A 17,469-nucleotide genomic window follows, 5' to 3' on the forward strand; every position below is an offset into this window, starting at 1 on the left:
AGACCCAGAATACCATGCAGTCCCTTAGATTGGGAGTGTCAAGGACAGAAAAACTAATGAAATGTAGCTATCCTTTTCACCTTTGTTGGTGTTTGGCCAGTGAGTAATGTGCCCGGTGTCAGTGCAACTGTACCAGGTCCTAGATGAGGGAGGCACAGGTGGTTAGCTTTCTTTTTGAAAAGTAAAGACACATTGGCACTAACGTACCAAGAACCATAGCCTAAGAGTGAGGCTTCTCTCAATCTTCGTCGTAAAGAGAAGCAATTGAGACCATCGGCTGTGGCTTATCTTACCAAGGCCACTGGCTGGGCCTCTGATGTGCACAGGTCAGCTCCAAGCTTTTTTCCTTTCAGATCCTGGGTGGGGTAGAAGTTTACTACAGAGGTTGATCCCGGTGTGTATGTGGGGGTGCAGTTAAATTTTAATGTGGAGCTGGTGGCAACTGTTCTTGGGTACCCCAAATCCTTGTACACTGAGGGCATGGACATCCTAGTGTCTACCTTAAAACAGTTGGGACTCCCCCTACATCCTTTGGTACTGCTGCTTGAGCTGGCGGACCATGATTCTTAAACCGTATCCCTTATTCCTCTTCATGTCCATTTGCTTTCCTCCACAAGGTGATGGGTAACTATGGGCCTGATCTCCTGGGGTCATGCAAAGAATGCCAGCCAGTCTTGGTAGGTTACTGGCGGCAGGAATGACTGTGTTAAGATGCTTCCCCATCACCCCTGCCTCTTGCTTCCCTGGTCCTACGTTAGATCCCATTGCGCTCTGTTGCCCTGGTAACAAGCTCAGGGAGAAGAGAAGAAACTCAAGCTCAGCAAAGCCCCCAGGTTGTCTGCCCTACCAGCTTGCCTCTCGGTGGGCAGAAAGGGAGTATAAAGGGCAGACAGATCAGCTTTAGGTGGCCTTGCCCCATCCCCTTTTCGGGGCTCAGAGTTGCTTTGCCACCCTCTCAACAGCTGTTAATCATACCACTCTCCCACTATTTCTTCCATGCCAACCCCCATCCTCTGTGGAGTCAACACATAGACCTGTTACCTTGTGAGTGACCCAGAACAGTAGGAACTTCAAATCTTGAAGTTGTCTCCCAGCGTTGGCAGCCCACTCAGGTTGGATTGTCTCTCTGGGGCAGTGATCCTCAACCCTAGCTATTTAAATCACTCGGGGATCTTTTACATGTCATCCTTGTACAGGGACGAAGCTAATCTATATAGTTCCAACTTCAGTATGTGTTCTGCTGAAGAAAGCACCACTTGGGGATCTTCAAAAAATACCAGAAACATTGGCCTCGCCTTAAAGATTTAATTTATTTAGAGTGTGGCCTAGGCATCAGTATTTTTGAGAATTTCCCCTGGATTCCAATGTGCACTTAGGGCGAGAACCACTGTTCTAGGAGGGCCATGACTCAATGCTGGCTTTCCTTCCTGATTCAAGTCTTTGGACTTAGTCTCTGTCCAATATCCTTGAGTAGTTGCAGGGGTGGTGGGGTACTACTCCCCAAGCTTTTGGTTCCCAGAAGTGTCTCTGTCTCTTATTTCCAACCCCCACACCCTCCACACTCCCCAATTCTTCCCCCTTTCTAACCGACAATCCCAAATCCTGCCCAGAGAGGAGGTTACCAAGGCAACCAGCTTAATCTGGTAACTGTGGCATGTGCTGGGAGTGGAGCCCTCTCCTCTTCTTATTTGGTTCACAAAATGCCTGGGGAGCTTGTAGCCACTCCAGCCAGTTTCTCCTCTTAACCCCAGGGATAGTGGGGTGTCCAGTAAAGGGAACCCAGCAAACCGATACTTGGATCTCTATTCCCGCTTCTTAGCCAAAACTGCTCTCTCCTTTTTACTGTTCCCTTTCCAAATCCACAAACAGATGGGTGTGCAAAGCTTTACTTCTGTGAACACATGCTCTAGCACACATAGGACCAGATATGCACACACAGTGACATGTGTGTAGTACACACCCTGTTCAGTTCAACCACCACTCCCAGCCTTTAGCATTCCTGTCCCTGCCTGGTCCCTGCACAGTAAACAGGGGTGGGGCATTGTCCAAGGAGCTTCAATCCCTCTGGAACCTGGTGCCACTTCTCCACCTTGTTACTTTAACCTTGATGTGTTTACACTGAGTGTGTCTCTACACCCACCTCCTCCTTCTGGGGTAGCATATCCTTAGGGACAAAATGCTCCTGGCACAGGCATCAGGAATAAAGATCATTTAGAGTGCAAATTGGCACCACTTTCCCTCCTTCGTGGCCATGTCAGCTCTGGAGGGGCGTTCTATGCTTAATGATGTTGGTTGGAAGTTCTAGAGCTTGTCACTCATCTCCATGACCCTGCTCTCCCCTGCTGCCAGTTGGGCTCAGGTGCCCTTGTACTCCTCATCTCCTCCCCACTGCCTCCTGTCTCTTCTCAGCCCAACTAGACCTGCCACAACCTGCTGCTCCCTGCCTGGCTCCTACCTGCCTGCCAGTACCTGCCTCTTGCAAGCCAGGCCCTCACCACCTATTGTGCCCTACCAGAAAGGGCAGATGGGCACTGCCCCCAGTGCCAATGCCAATCTACCCCAAGCCTTTCCAGCCCTTCTTATAGAAGGAACATAAAGACCACAAATACGGCAACAGACCATACTGTTGGGGTTGAGAGTGATGGACACTCAATCAGCAATCTTCGTAAGCCTCACCTGGGTACAGGTAAGCCCAAGTTGTGCAGGCCACATACCTGCCCTACTTCTTTGAAATGATACTTAAAGAGCCCCTGATGGCCCCCAAGCCAGGACTCACTCTCCTTTGGTAAATCACTGCATCACCTTTGCCCTTAATTTCTGCGTCTGCCCTGAAGCCAATCCCATTCAGCCTCTTACTATTTCCCTCGAGGCCAGCCCCAGCGCCCAAGTTCAAGCCTCGCGCGGCCCAGGGGGCGGGTCCAGAAAGGGCAGGGGCGGAGACTGGGCGGAGACTGGAGGAGGGGGCGCGGTCTCAGTTCTGCCACCTTCCCCCGGGCCAGGAGCGCAGCCGCCGCCGCCGCCGCCGCCGCCGCCGCCGCGTCCTCTCTCAGCCTTGCGCTCCGCCTGCTGTCTCTGCCGCCGCAGCCCGGCCCAGGAGCGCAGAGCCCGTGGCACTGGCCCCGCAACCTATCCGCCCTCCGCGCCGCGTGCCGGCTGCGACCGACATGGGGGGCCACTAAGAGCGAGCACTCTTTCCCTCTGGCACCTCCCCGGGCCACTGGCCACTGGACCCCGGCCAGCGAGCCTCGGGCACCTCTGGCCCCCAGTCCGGCGCCTGGCACAGCCCTCCGCTCTGTCCCTCCGGCTCTGAGCATCGTGTCCCCGCCCCCCCCGCCCGCGCCTGGGACACCTGGGTCCCCCGGCGGCCCCGAGGAGAGGGGCGGGGGGGGGCATGAAGCCGTTGGAGAAATTTTTGAAGAAGCAGACGTCGCAGCTGGCGGGGCGAACGGTGGCGGGAGGTCCCGGCGGGGGTCCGGGAAGCTGCGGCGGCCCTGGCGGGGGCGGGGGACCTGGCGGGGGCGGCGGTCCAACCGGTGGACTGCGGCCGCTGCAGCGGCGTCAGAGCGTGTCTCGCCTGCTGCTCCCCGCTTTCCTCCGGGAGCCCCCAGCTGAGCCGGGGCTGGAGCCGCCCCCTGAAGAGGAAGGGGGAGAGCCGGCGGGGGTCGCGGAGGAGCTCGGCAGCGGAGGGCCCTGTTGGCTACAGCTCGAGGAGGTGCCGGGGCCCGGGCCGCTCGGGGGAGGGGGGCCCCTGCGCTCCCCTTCCTCGTACTCCTCTGACGAGCTGTCCCCGGGTGAGCCCCTGACTTCCCCGCCCTGGGCCCCCCTGGGCGCCCCCGAGCGGCCGGAGCATCTTCTGAACCGGGTGCTGGAGCGGCTCGCCGGAGGGGCCACCAGGGACAGCGCCGCCTCAGGTAAGGCCCATCCATCCCGGAGCAGAGGTTGCCACCGGGTTCCTCTTCCTTGCCCTTGGACGGTGGGGTCGGGGGAGCGCTCTGCCGGGACCCTCGGTGTGGGGTTGATCGGTCAGCTGAAGTGGGCCAGCAGCCTGGGAGGGGAGCAGACCCTTATGCAGAAGGGAGGCGGCAGTGCCACCTTCCTCCCTGTAGCAGCCTCACCCACCAGCTGGAGAAGATGAACCTCTTTCTCTCCTTAAGCCACCCTTCCCTTCTGGCTATTTTACCCACAGATTCTCATGGGTCCCTGATGTTGACTACCTCCTTCGGTGGCCCCAAATTAAGGCCTGACACACTAAGATGGAAGCTGCCCAGGGCAGACCCAGCTCCACCCCCCAACCCCCACCCCAAGAGGTGCTTTCCAAGACCTGAAAGACCTTCTAGGAGTCCCTGATTCTGTCTAGAAGCCCCAGAGCACAGGACTGGCCCACTCAGTGGGGCAGTGCCAGACAGGCTCAGGGCCCAAGCTGCCTTTTGGGCTCAGGCAAAGGGATGCATTGTCCTTAGCAGCTTGTGGGGAAGGAGGTGTTCTAGTCGGGGGCTGGCGCAGAACTTGTTTGTCAGGGGAGAGAGGTGGCTGGGCAGAGACAGACATTAGGACCCTGCAGCATCCCCGGGGGGGTTCTGAGCCCCTCCAACTCCCGCCCTTCCCAAGGCAGGCCTCAGCACACGGCCTCTTTAAAAAATAATAGCCACACCCTGAGAAGCTTATTCCCTAAATGATGATGCTATTTCACCACTCCCCACCAGCACCCCTACTAAGGGGACTGTGAGGAAACTGAGGCCCCAAACTGCTGGTTAGTGGTGGAGGTAGAAGAGCGATGACGGGTCTTTAGGTCTGCCTCTGCATTTCATTAAGCCCAGCAAGGTCTGGGGAGGGGATCCCTGCTTGAGGGCCCAAAGATGGGGGTTTCACACTTTGCTCTTAGACCTCTGCAGGGAGCCTGGACCTAGGTTTGTGGAATAGGACACTGCTCGCCTAGATTTTCCTCAAGACCTGGGTCCTCTCCTTGGCTCAGCTGTCGTTGCCCTGGGGAGCTGACACCTTTTGGATTTAATTAGAAAAATATCAGACACACACAGCTCTCCTAACCATAACTTCCCGCCTACACCACACACCCTGTGTCTCTATGACACATTCCCTGGGGAGGCTGTGCCTTGGACCAGAGCCTGGCTTGGAAGAGACAGACGCCAAACTGTAGCCCCCATAGCACCATCTCCTCCACTCTGCCCCGTGTTCCTCTTCCTTTGCTCTGGCTTCGACCTCCCATGAGATAGATGGGAAGGATGTTGGGCAGCCCTATACCTCCTCACCACCTTTGGAGCCAAGGGTCACGGCTGGGGCTCTCAGACTCACTTTAAGAACATAGCAGGGTAGCGAGGCAAAGAGGAAAGGGAGAACCTGTCCTTCCCCTTCCAGAGGGACCTGGTACCACACACTCTGCCTCTCATGGGGAAGGACTCTTGAATTGCTCATCATCCTATTACCTGGGCTGGCAAGCTAGATCTGCAAAGTAACTGCTTTGGGGAACCTCAAACCAGTCCCAGGGTAAATGAGAATCACCTTAACATGCCACTCTGATATTCTCCAGTATAACCAATGTTCTCAAACCATCTTGGCTTCCTCCCAGAGTGTGTGGGAGGAGGGGACTTACAGAAGTTATCCTCAAACCAGTCCAAGGCTTGCAAACATCTAAGTTGTCCAATCTCACCACTGTGCTCTACCCTGACACGCTGCTTGCCTGGGGCATACTGAGAAAAGAACAAAGACTCAGGAGTCTGGGTTCCTACTCTGGCTCCAGGCAGGTCCCTCTCAGCTCTGGGCCTCAGTTTCTCATTGGTGAACTGCAACAGTTCAGATAGAGGATCTGGTGTTGGTTCTCCTCCTCTACTTTCATGGCTAGAACCAAACGCCAGGGAGCCAAGGGACGTCAGAAGCCTTGGTTTTGTCCTGGGGCAGTGCCTGGGGACCTGGCCCTAACCTGTCCTGGTGAGGACACCTGGCTCCCTCCCTGCTCCCTGCCTGTCTCTGTGTGCCAGGCTGCCCTGCCCCACCCCACGGCTGGCTGCAAGTCAGGACGACCTTGTACCTGGCTGACTGGCTGAGCCAGGCCCTGATGGGGGAGTGGAGGGGAAAAGGGTGGTGAGAGCCACTCCCCTCCACCCTTCCCTCATTAACCCTTCTGTCTCTGGGCATCCAGAGGACACAGGGCTTCTATTTAAAGGCTTTTGGGATCAAAGAGATGTCAGTCACTCCCTCTCCTTTTTAATGGGGCTGGTTCTCACCTGCCCAGTTGGAGCTCAGAGCTGTTATGTAGGGAATAAGGAGGGGAGGAGGGATACAGACATAGACGCGCGCGCGCGCGCGCGCGCGCACACACACACACACCACTGACCCTAACCTCTGTGTTTGGAAGTTGTTTGTCTAGAGACACTTCTGTGTTCGACCTCTTTTTGGGGGCAGATCTCAAGCTTGACATATTATCTGACCAGCTTCCCACATACATTGAAGAGTAGTGGGCGTGGCCATCAAAGGGCGCCCCCTCCTTCCCTCCAGCTGCCTTGGCAGCTGCCAACCCCACCCCCGCAGCGGCTGCCCAGAACCTTCACACGTGTGTGTGCACGCGCTTGTGCAGAGCATGACGGGGCAGGTGGCTGGGGCTCCAGTCTGGCAAAGGAGAACTCAGTCTAGGAGGCAAGAGGGGGCCTGTAGGGAGTGTCCAGTCGGGTCCTGGAAGTGCCCGCCTGACGTCAGTGGCACCAATTGATCTCTACAGATATCCTGCTGGATGACATCGTCCTCACCCATTCTCTCTTCCTCCCCACGGAGAAATTTCTGCAGGAGCTACACCAGTAATATCCTTTTATGGAGCTTGCAATAGGGGAGGTCAGGAGGAAGCCACTCCCCCTACCCCACCTGTGATACGGGGCCTCAGCGCTTCCCTAGGAAACACACCTGGGTTTCAATTCCAGGGGTTTTACTCACCCGCTGTGTGACCTTGGGCAGACCACCTAACCTCCTGGGGCTTCAGTTTCCTCTTCTGTAAAAAGGGGGTAAACAGCACCTGCCTGCCTCCCTATGGGGCTGCTGGGGAGATGAATCTGATAGTAGATGTGGGAGCGCTCTGGAGACTGCAGAGCCTTGGGCCAACAACATAAGGTGTTATTATTCTATTAAGAGAGCCCTCTCCCCACTGAACTGTTGCTCTAAACATCTGGTTGCAAGTGGGTTATTATAGGGTCCAATGTAAACATCAGGTCACGGCTGTGCTTCAGTGGGGTCTGCTAGAGGCAGGCCAACTGGCCAGGCTCTTTGTAGGGTCTCATGTAAGCACAGGGCCTCTCACTGAGTTATTTTAGGATCTAATTGTACATGTCAGGCCACTGAGTAGAATACCATAGGCTCTCTTAGGAACACTAGGCCTTACACTGAGGTATGGTCAGGTTTGTGGTAAGCACCCCTGGCCTTTGTCGGCTCCAGGCTATGGGCTGGTCAGGGGTTGGGTGGGCCCCGGGCGGGATATCTCCAAGTGAAATTCAAACAGGCAGGATGCTGTCAGATGGACATGGTCAAGTGGGGGCCATCCCTACCTACTCTGAGCAAAAGCCCAGGCTGGGGCATAAAGGGGTCTTGTCTCCAGGGACCCCTGCACTTCCCTTGTCCCTGGCCCCAGATTAGAGAATATTTGGGAGGGTTTAACCACCCACTGCTTCTCATCTCCCTTCCCAGTTTCTTCTGGTCTGCCTGCCCAGGGATTTTTCTTAACTAAGGGGTCAGTTTTGTTTGGGCAGGAGGCATGGAGGGCCCCGAGGGGCTGGGCCGGAAGCAGGCTTGTCTAGCCATGCTCCTTCATTTCCTGGACACATACCAGGGGCTGCTGCAGGAGGAAGAGGGGGCCGGCCGCATCATCAAGGTGGGCCTGGGAAGAGAAGGCGGGTGAGCAGGCTATTAGAAGGGGACTCCTTTGAAGGAGCCATACTCCTCAAGCTGGGTACCTGGAAGGAGAAGATGCCAGTGGACCTCAGTTTATATGGTTCCTCTATGTTCAAAGATGTGGAGACGCTGCCCCAACCTTTGCCAATAGCGAAGCTTGGGATGATACCCCTGCCTTCATCTTCTTTCTCCTCTGCTCCCCAGGATCTGTACCTGCTGATTATGAAGGATGAGTCCCTTTACCAGGACCTCCGAGAGGACACATTGAGGCTGCACCAGCTTGTGGAAACAGTGGAGCTAAAGTGAGGGGAATGGGTTGGGGGAGGGGATAGGACAGAAGTCCCCCATGTTCCTCTGTTGCGGGGACTGCCTCTCGCCTTTTGACTTCAGTGTGGTTTTATTTCAGCAGCTTTCTCTTGCTAGAGGGTAGCACAGAGCACAGCCTCCAGTCACTGTCTTGTCCATTCTCCCACCCATTTCTTTGTTAATCCAATGGTGTATTGGGACATATTTAACAACCAGCACTTTTGCGGGGGGAAAAGAGAGAGAGCCCCTATTTGTAGGTTTTGCTGATTCACATGGTGTAAATTCTCTTGCTGGCTGATTTCCAGCTACTGACATGTGAATGTGAATACTGAATGTGAACTTGGGAAGAAATGTGCAGTGGCGGGCCATTACACAGTACTTTCAGCATACAAATACAAGAGAGGAAAATAACACCGAGAGCATAGATAATAGTGGGGCACCTGGTGGCTCAGTTGTTAAGCGTCTGTCTTCAGCTCAGGTCATGATCTTAGGGTCCTGGGATCGAGCCCTGCATCAGACTCCCTGCTCAGCGGGAAGCCTGGTTCTCTGGCACTCCCCCTTCTTGTGTTCCCTCTCTTGCTGTGTCTCTGTCAAATAATAAATAAAATCTTAAAAAAGAGCATAGATAATAGCAAAATATAGTAAAACAGGATGCTACCTTTGTGGTGATAATTTGGGTAGATGTTCATAAAACATTTCTTTATATTTTTTATATTTTATATGGCTGTTTTAAAACCTATAGGCAGAATCTCCCCAAATTTCACAATCTCTTCTCATGAGCCAATGTGAGCCAGCTTCAGGACTCCACTTCATCTGTCCATCTGTCTGTCCATCCATCCATCCATCGATCCATCCCTCTGACCATTTCAGTCTCTCTCCACTCCATTCCCACCAGCGCAACCCTTGTTTCGACCTCATTAGCTCTCACCTGGGTTATTGCCACAGTCTCCTGCCCAGGGCTTCAGCTCATGGTCTTGTATCCTCTCCCTTCTTATGCTGACACCAGAGAGATCTTTCCAGTTTGACAACATCATGCTCCTATTCCAAAAACATCCAGGGCTCTCTATTGCCCACAAGACAAAATTGCAACACCCCCCCCTTTTTTTTTTAAAGATTTTATTTATTTATTTATTTGACAGAGAGAGAGAGAGAGAGACACTGAGAGAGGGAACACAGCAGAGGGAGTGGGACACAGAGAAGCAGGCTCTCCTGTGGAGCAGGGAGCCTGATGTGGGGTGTGATCCCAGGACCCTGGGATCATGACCTGAGCCAAAGGCGGGCGCTTAACAACTGAGCCACCCAGGCACCCTCAAATTGTAACACTCTTGCAAGCATTCAACACCCCTGCCTTTCTGCCAGTGCTTCCTGCCTCATCTCCCACATCCCCCAGCCCCCATGACACTCGCTATACACCCCACCATTGCCTGAACTCCTGGGCATTCCCAATTCTAATTTCTTGCCATCATTTACATGGTCCACCCAAGAAGGACCACCCTGTACTCAGTTCTCTTTCTGTTGTCCTTCAAGGCCACGGTCAAAAACGTCTTCCTGATGAAAGTTCCCCCTCCCTCTTGCCAACAGAACTCTCCTTGTACCTTTGTTATATCACCTAACACCTCCTGTCTCATGTTAGAAGTAGCTGTATCCACGTCTGTCTCCCTCTCAGGCTGTAAAGTCCTTGATGGCAAAATTCAGGAAACAGAGGATGACCTACGCCTACCATGTGCTAAGTAGTGTACTAGGCCTGGGGGCTGGGGAAAAAAAAAATCCAGGAAGAAGTAAGCCCAGCCCTCAAAAGCTCTCAGTCTTGCAGAAGAGATAAGATACACACATGAACAAATATTAGCCCAGTGTCCTACAGCAGTTGATGCCAAAAAGTGACCTTTCCTGGTGGGTGGGGTGGATCAGAGAATTCACGGAAGAGGTGGCATATGATCTGGGTCACTTGGACAGTAGTCCCCTGCTGGTCACTGTCTCCCTTCTGAGCTCTTTTACCACTTTCTGAACCTGGTGCTGCTGCATCCTTGACTCAATTCTGATAATCCCTTGCTTGATGTTGCCTGCCTGGCGCTCCATATGCGTGACAGGACTTCCTGACGCCCAGCTGTGTCCATGCCAGGATCCCAGAGGAAAGCCAGCCACCCAGCAAGCAAGTGAAGCCACTCTTCCGTCACTTCCGCCGGATCGACTCCTGCCTGCAGACCCGAGTGGCCTTCCGGGGCTCTGATGAGAGTGAGTGTGGGCATCAAGCTGGGCAGAGCCTCTGGAGTGGCTCAGAGGGTCCTCCGGGGCATCTGGGTTTTAGGGCACCTTCAGTGGAGTCTCCTGGTGGAGCCAGGCGACTGAAGGTTAGGGGTGAGATGGGCTGGGAAACCGATGTGTGCTGAGGGGGCTGTGTCCGCGCCGCCCTTCTGCCTTCTTATGCCAAGCCACCTCCCTGTCTCTGCCCAGTCTTCTGCCGGGTCTACATGCCTGACCACTCTTACGTGACCATCCGCAGCCGCCTCTCGGCGTCTGTGCAGGACATCCTGGGCTCTGTGACAGAGAAATTGCAGTACTCAGAGGAGCCTGCGGGGCGTGAGGACTCCCTCATCCTGGTGGCTGTGGCTTCCTCCGGAGGTGAGGCTTGGGAAGAGCTGGGCCAGGTGGTGGTGGGGGCCGGCAGGAGAGGAGAAACTCACAAGCCCGGTGCTCTGGGGCAGGGGTGCCAACAAACTCTAGGCCCTGGCTACCGGAAGTGTGGTTCTGGGACCAGCCACATGAGCACCACCGACCTGGGAGTTTATTAAAAGTGCAGTACCTCAGACCCTGCTCCAGACCCACCAATTCAGAATGAGCATTTTAACCAGATTCCCAGGCGATCCCTATGCATATTGAAGTTTGGAAAGCATTGGTCCAAGACACTTGGATTCGGATTCTGGTGCTTGCCTTTCCTCACCTTGGGATCTGGTTCTTTAACTTCCCAGACCATCTGAGGATGCTGTTTTTGAGGCTAAACACACAGGGTGGGCCTCCAACTTCTATGGGAAGGCAGGAAGCCTGCAATGTAGCCAGAGCCTTCTCTTCCTCTGAGGCAAGGGGGATAAAAGTCCTGGTGTCCCCCAGCTGATAGAATGAGAGAAGAACTGTGGAAGAATATTGGGTCTAAAAAAGAGCTTATGACTGCAAGAGAATTCATTATTTGAAAAATGTCAGGTAAATATGGCATAAACTGATGGTAACCTAACACGAGTCCCATTAGTCTAGAATGTGTCTGTGCAGGGTTAGGAGTTTCCAGATGGGATGGCGACGGTGGCTGGGGTGTGTGAGGGTGCAGGTGGCCAGGGCCGAGGCAGAGCAGCTCCTTCTCCTGCAGAGAAGGTCCTTCTCCAGCCGACTGAAGACTGTGTCTTCACCACACTGGGCATCAACAGCCACCTGTTTGCCTGCACGCGGGACAGCTATGAGGCCCTGGTAAGAACTCCGTCCCAAGGCCTTGGCTGGGAGCCAGGGCCCAGAGGGGCTATGGGCAGAACCTCACAAGCCCAGAGTGGAGTCCAGCCCCTGTGCCCCTGCCTGCCACCAGATGCCTCTCCCAGAGGAGATCCAGGTGTCCCCTGGAGACACAGAGATCCACCGAGTGGAGCCGGAGGACGTTGCCAACCACCTTACTGCCTTCCACTGGGAGCTGTTCCGATGTGTGCATGAGGTGGGGACCGTAACTAGTGCTCTGGGGGGCTGGAGGGAGAAATGTGCCATGGTGGGGGTCCTGGAGACCGGCAGGCTGTGCAGCTGAACTTGGGGTTAGAAGGCTGGCTGGCAGGTTGCCCTTGGGCAATTCACCCCAACTCACCCCAGACCCTCTGAGCCTTAGGTCCCCCATCTGGAAAAAAAAAAAAAAACAGCAAAGAGAGAGACCCCCTTAGTAAGGTGGGTCTTACATAGAACCTGATCCATGGTTACTCTCTTTAAGCTATTCTCTATTAAAGAAAGAAAATAAGGCAGTCACAATAATGTCTATCAGATGGTTCAAGGATCTGGCACCTAGTAAGTGCTCAGGGGATAGGAGAGTATTATTAATGTTGCTCCCCGCCCCCCATCTCTGTTGCAACCTGTCTTGTCCCCATTTTCTCCTACTTGCCACCCTCCCGCCCCTGCCCTTCGGCCCTTCCCTTCCGCCCTGTGGCCACTGGGCCACTTACATCCCCCCTTCCCACCTCCCTACATCCCCCCCCTCCGCCCCTGCGCCTGCGGCCCCCTCCACCACGCCCACCGTGGGTGCAGCTGGAATTCGTGGACTACGTGTTCCACGGGGAGCGCGGCCGCCGGGAGACGGCCAACCTGGAGCTGCTGCTGCAGCGCTGCAGCGAGGTCACGCACTGGGTGGCCACTGAGGTTCTGCTCTGCGAGGCCCCGGGCAGGCGAGCGCAGCTGCTCAAGAAGTTCCTCAAGATCGCGGCCATGTAAGTGCGGCCGGCGGGCGGCGGGGGGACGCGGAGCCCCGCCCCCCCTCTGCCGCGACACTCGCTGACCCCGCCTCCCACCCCTCGCAGCTGCAAGCAGAACCAGGACCTGCTGTCCTTCTACGCCGTGGTCATGGGGCTGGACAACGCCGCGGTTAGCCGCCTGCGGCTCACCTGGGAGGTGATGACACGGCTGCCCTTTCCTCTCCTCCCGCCTGTGCTGGCCCGGCTGGGGCGGGGGGGTGCGGCGGGCGTCCTTGGCCTCCGGGGTTCACCTAGGCGGCTGCTCCTGGCCGGTAGGGAGCCTTTGTGCCGAGCGGAGGGAGGCGCCCTCTTCTGGCAGGTCCAGCCCCCGGGCGGGCACTCAGCTTGGCTAACGGACCGTGTCCTGTGCAAAATAGTGAAAAGCCGGAATCCCCGCCCGAGTGGGGGCAGGCAGCCCAGGCCAGATGGCAGGCTTGGACACTGGATTGCAGCCAGCACTCAGCGAGTCCCCTCGCGCATGGCGTATACCTAAGCAGAGACTCGAATTCCCCAGTGTAATTCCTTCCCCTGGGCTCTTCAAGCTCCCGGGACTGCATCAAGGGCTGACTCTATTTCCCCACCCACCAGCTTGCCAGCCCCCTGCAAGACAGCCAGGCCCTTTCCCCCTCTGACACCGGGGGATTAGCCAGAGCTGCCGTGAAACCCAAGGAGCTCCACTCTGACATTTCCTCTCCTTCCTTCAAACTCTCTGCAGAAGCTGCCAGGGAAATTCAAGAACTTGTTCCGCAAATTTGAGAACCTGACAGTGAGTGGGTTCAGCTCTTTTATCTGCCCCTGGACTTGTACCCCAGAGGCCCTCTGTCCCCATAAACCTGCTTCCTCAAGCTTCCCTTCAAGGTTTTTAGTGCCTGAGACTGCAGTCCACCCCATACTGGGAGGGGAGGGGTGGGAGGATTGCTACCCCCTTTTCCTTGGAGGAGGGAGAAGGGTCAAGCCTCTCCCCACTTCATCCCCAGCTAAACACCCATACGTACGCTCTCTGATCAGAGATGGATCTAGGGCAGGAGGATGAGGGAGTAGGGGACATCTTTAAGGTGCACTATCTGCCCCTTTACCTCTCTTCCCTGAACACCAGGACCCCTGCAGGAACCACAAAAGCTACCGAGAAGTGATCTCCAAGATGAAACCTCCTGTGATTCCCTTCGTGCCTCTGATCCTCAAAGGTGAGGGTAACTCCTGTGCCCTTCTGGCTACACTCTCCGTGCCCCAGTTCTGGCTCTCAACCCCTGGCACTCAACTCTGAGTGCCCACCTGGAGAGGAGCCCCCTAATGAGAGGTTGTAGGGGAGGGGAAGGGCCCTTTGGACCTCCTCTCTTCATCCTCACATGGGTTTCTCTTCCATTCCCTAGACCTGACTTTCCTGCACGAGGGGAGTAAGACCCTTGTCGATGGTTTGGTGAACATCGAGAAGCTGGTGAGTGGCACTGCTGACCGTGGCCTGGGCGCGGAGGCTGGCATCCTTCCCCCTCTCCTGGCAACCCCCTAAAGACAGCAGCCTTTCTCCTTAGTGCCCAGCTTGCCTGACAGACTCCTGACTGTCCCTGGTGGCATTGCCGTGGCAACCCGCCCACGGGTGGCAAAGCTGACAGGCAGCTGGGGAGGGATGGGGCATGTGTGTGTGTGTGCGCGCGTGCACGTGCGCAACTCTACCTCTCCCCACCAGCTGGTTACACCCCTCCTTTGGTTCTTCTGAGACCCTCCAGGATCAGATCCTGGAGGGAGCAGGGTCAAAGCAGCAGAGCTGGAGCAGAACACAGCAAGGGGAGTATTAGAGGGGGGAGCCTCTTTCTGAGCCCTTTTTACGACTCATTCCTTGTCATCTCCCAGCATTCAGTGGCTGAAAAAGTGAGGACAGTCCGAAAATACCGGAGCCGGCCCCTCTGTGAGTACCGGGCCTCTAAGACCTCCCGGGGAGAGCTCTGCCTGAACGGGAGGCATCTGGGAGGAGTCCCTGCTCAGTTCTTGAGTTCCTTAAACTTGTCAGCTCTCCACCCTCTCCTTAGCCTTCCCCAGGGCCCTCCTGCCCAGCACCTGTCCCAACCCACACCCTTCTCCTCTGGCCAGCATGCATGGAGAGAGGGAGAGCGAGAACGTGGTGGGTGGGTGGGAGGCTGGGAGCCTGAACGCTTTTCTCTTGTCACACCCCCAGGCCTAGATATGGAGGCGTCACCCCATCACCTGCAGACCAAGGCCTATGTGCGCCAGTTCCAGGTCATCGACAACCAGAACCTCCTCTTTGAGCTCTCCTACAAGCTAGAGGCCAATAGTCAGTGAGAACAGAGGTTCCGGTGGGCGCCCCACCGAGGTCCTCGGGCACCTGGCACTCAAGCACTTTGCACGATGTCCCAACCCACCCCTGACACCTTTCCGCTGGGGCAACTTCTGGCCCCTCAGGGAAGAGTCAGACGGACTTACCCCTGGACTCAGAAGCCTGTTCACCTTGCTGAAATCCTCTCCCCCTTGCTCCTTCCAGCCCACACCCCACTTGGCTGGTTTCTTCCCTTGCAGGGAAGGGGGCAGAGAGCTCCTTCCTCTGTCCCCTCCCATCGAGGTCCGGTCCAGAGATGGAGTTTCCAACCTCCTCCCAAGCAGGCAGGAAAGCAGCCCACCCTCCTGTCTCACAGAGCAGAATTGTGGGAGGGGTTGGCAGCCTTCCTCTCCAGCCTGCTCTGGCCTCTTCCTGGTCAGGGCTGGGACCCCTGATGTACCCCACTGGAATATCACATCGCCCTTGTGTCTGTGTGCCTGTGTGCGCCTGTCCCCTTGAAGAAGCAGGAGTATATCCGGTAACTGCGGGAGGGTGTTTTGTGTGGAAGGGTCCTTCTGTTTGGTGCTACCCTGGTGTACTCGGCCCCGCAATGGTGTGGGGGTGCTCTCCCCACCCCCACCACTCCCTGCTCAGCTCCTTTGGGTGCCCTGCATGCCCAAGCCTGTGGGCAAAGCTGTTCATGGCGCAGGGGGCATCCCGTCAGCTCTTGTGGGTCCCCCACTCAGGCCTCCCCAGGGTCTCTGGGTGGGCTCCAATGAGAGGGCAAGAGATGCTCAGGGAAACACAGGCCTTGGCTGCCTACAGGACACTTTCTCCGCATTGCGGAGTGGGACGTGGCGCCATCAGGAGCTGGGGGTTCTGCTGCCCACACTCCTGCTTTCGGGGAGTCTGCTGCTAAGAAGGGAGCTGTCATCTCCCTTCTGGCTCTTCTGCGGGACACCAACCACATGGTCTCTATCCTTTTTCCTGTCTTGATTCCTCCTGGTCCTCCCCATCAGAGCTGGGGTGAGGTGGACCCCTGTACCTGGGCTGGCAGCGCCCAGGAGTGAGAGCAGAGGGAATGGCCAAGGCTGTCAAGGCAAAACCAGACTGTGGTGACGCCTTTCATACCTCTCTGTCCCCCCACCCTCTACCACAGGGGCCTCCAGGGCCGAGGGGCCCAGCACTCTTGGGAGCTACTGGGTGAGGTTTCCGGGCACAGCCTCGCCCCCCCCCCTTTCTGACACCACCTCTTTCCCTTCTGAAGAGGCAGCGGCGGCAACAGCAAAAGCAGCTGCTGCTCCTGCTCTGAGGGTGTACATATTTTTTACCAAAAGCTCTGGAATTGTAAATTTATTTTTTAAAACTCAAAGAGGGGAAGAGCCTTGTATCATATGTAAACATTGTATCATAGGTTATGTTGTACAGTCCCTTTTATACAGCGGTCTGTCTGGTTCCTGCCACAAAACAGTGTATATGGGCTCCCCACCCCCAGCCTCACAGACACAGGCACTGTGTCCCGCCTCCTCCATCCCCCCCCCCCCACAGACAGTGACCACAGCCCGCCCCCCGCCCTACTTCCTCCCTGCAGCTGTCCACGTGCCCTCCTCTCCCTGCGGCCACCTTTCCTCCTGAGCCCGCTTGGCAGCCTCCTCTCCTCAAGCACTGGGGTCCACTGGTCCAGCCTCAGCTGCTGCCCGCCCCTAGCCTTGATGCCTGCCCCACTGCTCCCCAACTTTGCCAGCGTGAACTGTGTGTACCGCGAACAGGCTCGGTTGTCTGCAGAAACTGCTGGGTGGAGAAAAAGCCGATAAAGTCTATGAATCTATGAATCAAGCTGCTTGTTGTTCTCCATTCTGTTCCTCTGAGGCTAGGGCAGGGGGTGAGGGAGGGAAGAGGGGACCCCCTCTCAGTGCACTGGGTCCCTCAGCAAGCTGCTCTGGAATGACTGGAAGTGTGGATGAGAGGGAAAGGTGCCAACCTCATGAGACTGGTCGCATAGTGTCTGGAACACAGACAGGTGCCGCGGACATGTGAGCTCGTTAAATGCTAAAGCCGTCAAGGCAGAAGAAGGAAGCTGGGAAATCCCAGCAAAAGGGCCAAGTCACAGGCGAGCGAGAGGACAGAACAGGGCCCCTAACTGAGATATGTCACTGCAGGCAGCGTGCATATCCCACCAGCCACTACTCAGACAGGGTGCACTATTCACACAACCGATGTCTACCACTTACACTAAGATGGGGAGCAGCTAGAGCCCAGTGTTCGGCCCTAAGGAGAACCTAAGCTTCAGGAGATGATGCATATTCAAAGAGCCGCACAGGAGCCCTCATCTTCCCACGTCACACACCTGTTACTCCCTGTCTTCTGCATCTCAGGAGATGGTCCTCCCATCCACCCAGGTTTTCAAGGCAAGAACGCAGCACTTGTCCCTCCACACCTCCCTCTCGTCCCTCCCTCATCTCATCGGCCTGTCCTGCTGGCTGCTATTCCAGAACATATTCTGATTGGTCCACTTCTCTGTGACTCCTCTGTGACCACCTG

General features: G+C 56.1%; 1 protein-coding gene across 1 annotated transcript; it reads left to right on the forward strand.

Annotated features, from left to right (window-relative positions):
• Nucleotides 1–3,391: 3,391 nt before the first annotated feature.
• Nucleotides 3,392–16,762, forward strand: RAPGEFL1 (Rap guanine nucleotide exchange factor like 1; the record flags this gene model as incomplete). Its single annotated transcript, XM_080826499.1, has 15 exons — nucleotides 3,392–3,911; nucleotides 6,731–6,806; nucleotides 7,732–7,867; nucleotides 8,092–8,189; nucleotides 10,313–10,425; nucleotides 10,645–10,812; nucleotides 11,549–11,646; nucleotides 11,759–11,881; nucleotides 12,457–12,635; nucleotides 12,726–12,816; nucleotides 13,375–13,425; nucleotides 13,756–13,843; nucleotides 14,030–14,094; nucleotides 14,508–14,562; nucleotides 14,830–16,762. The coding sequence occupies 15 exons, from the start codon at nucleotides 3,392–3,394 to the stop codon at nucleotides 14,952–14,954; spliced, it is 1,986 nt and encodes a 661-aa protein (XP_080682625.1). The 3' UTR covers nucleotides 14,955–16,762.
• Between the last annotated feature and the right edge of the window lie 707 nt (nucleotides 16,763–17,469).

The sequence above is a fragment of the Martes martes genome (assembly GCF_963455335.1).
Source record: "Martes martes genome assembly, chromosome: 16".
NCBI classification, from domain to species: domain Eukaryota; kingdom Metazoa; phylum Chordata; class Mammalia; order Carnivora; family Mustelidae; genus Martes; species Martes martes.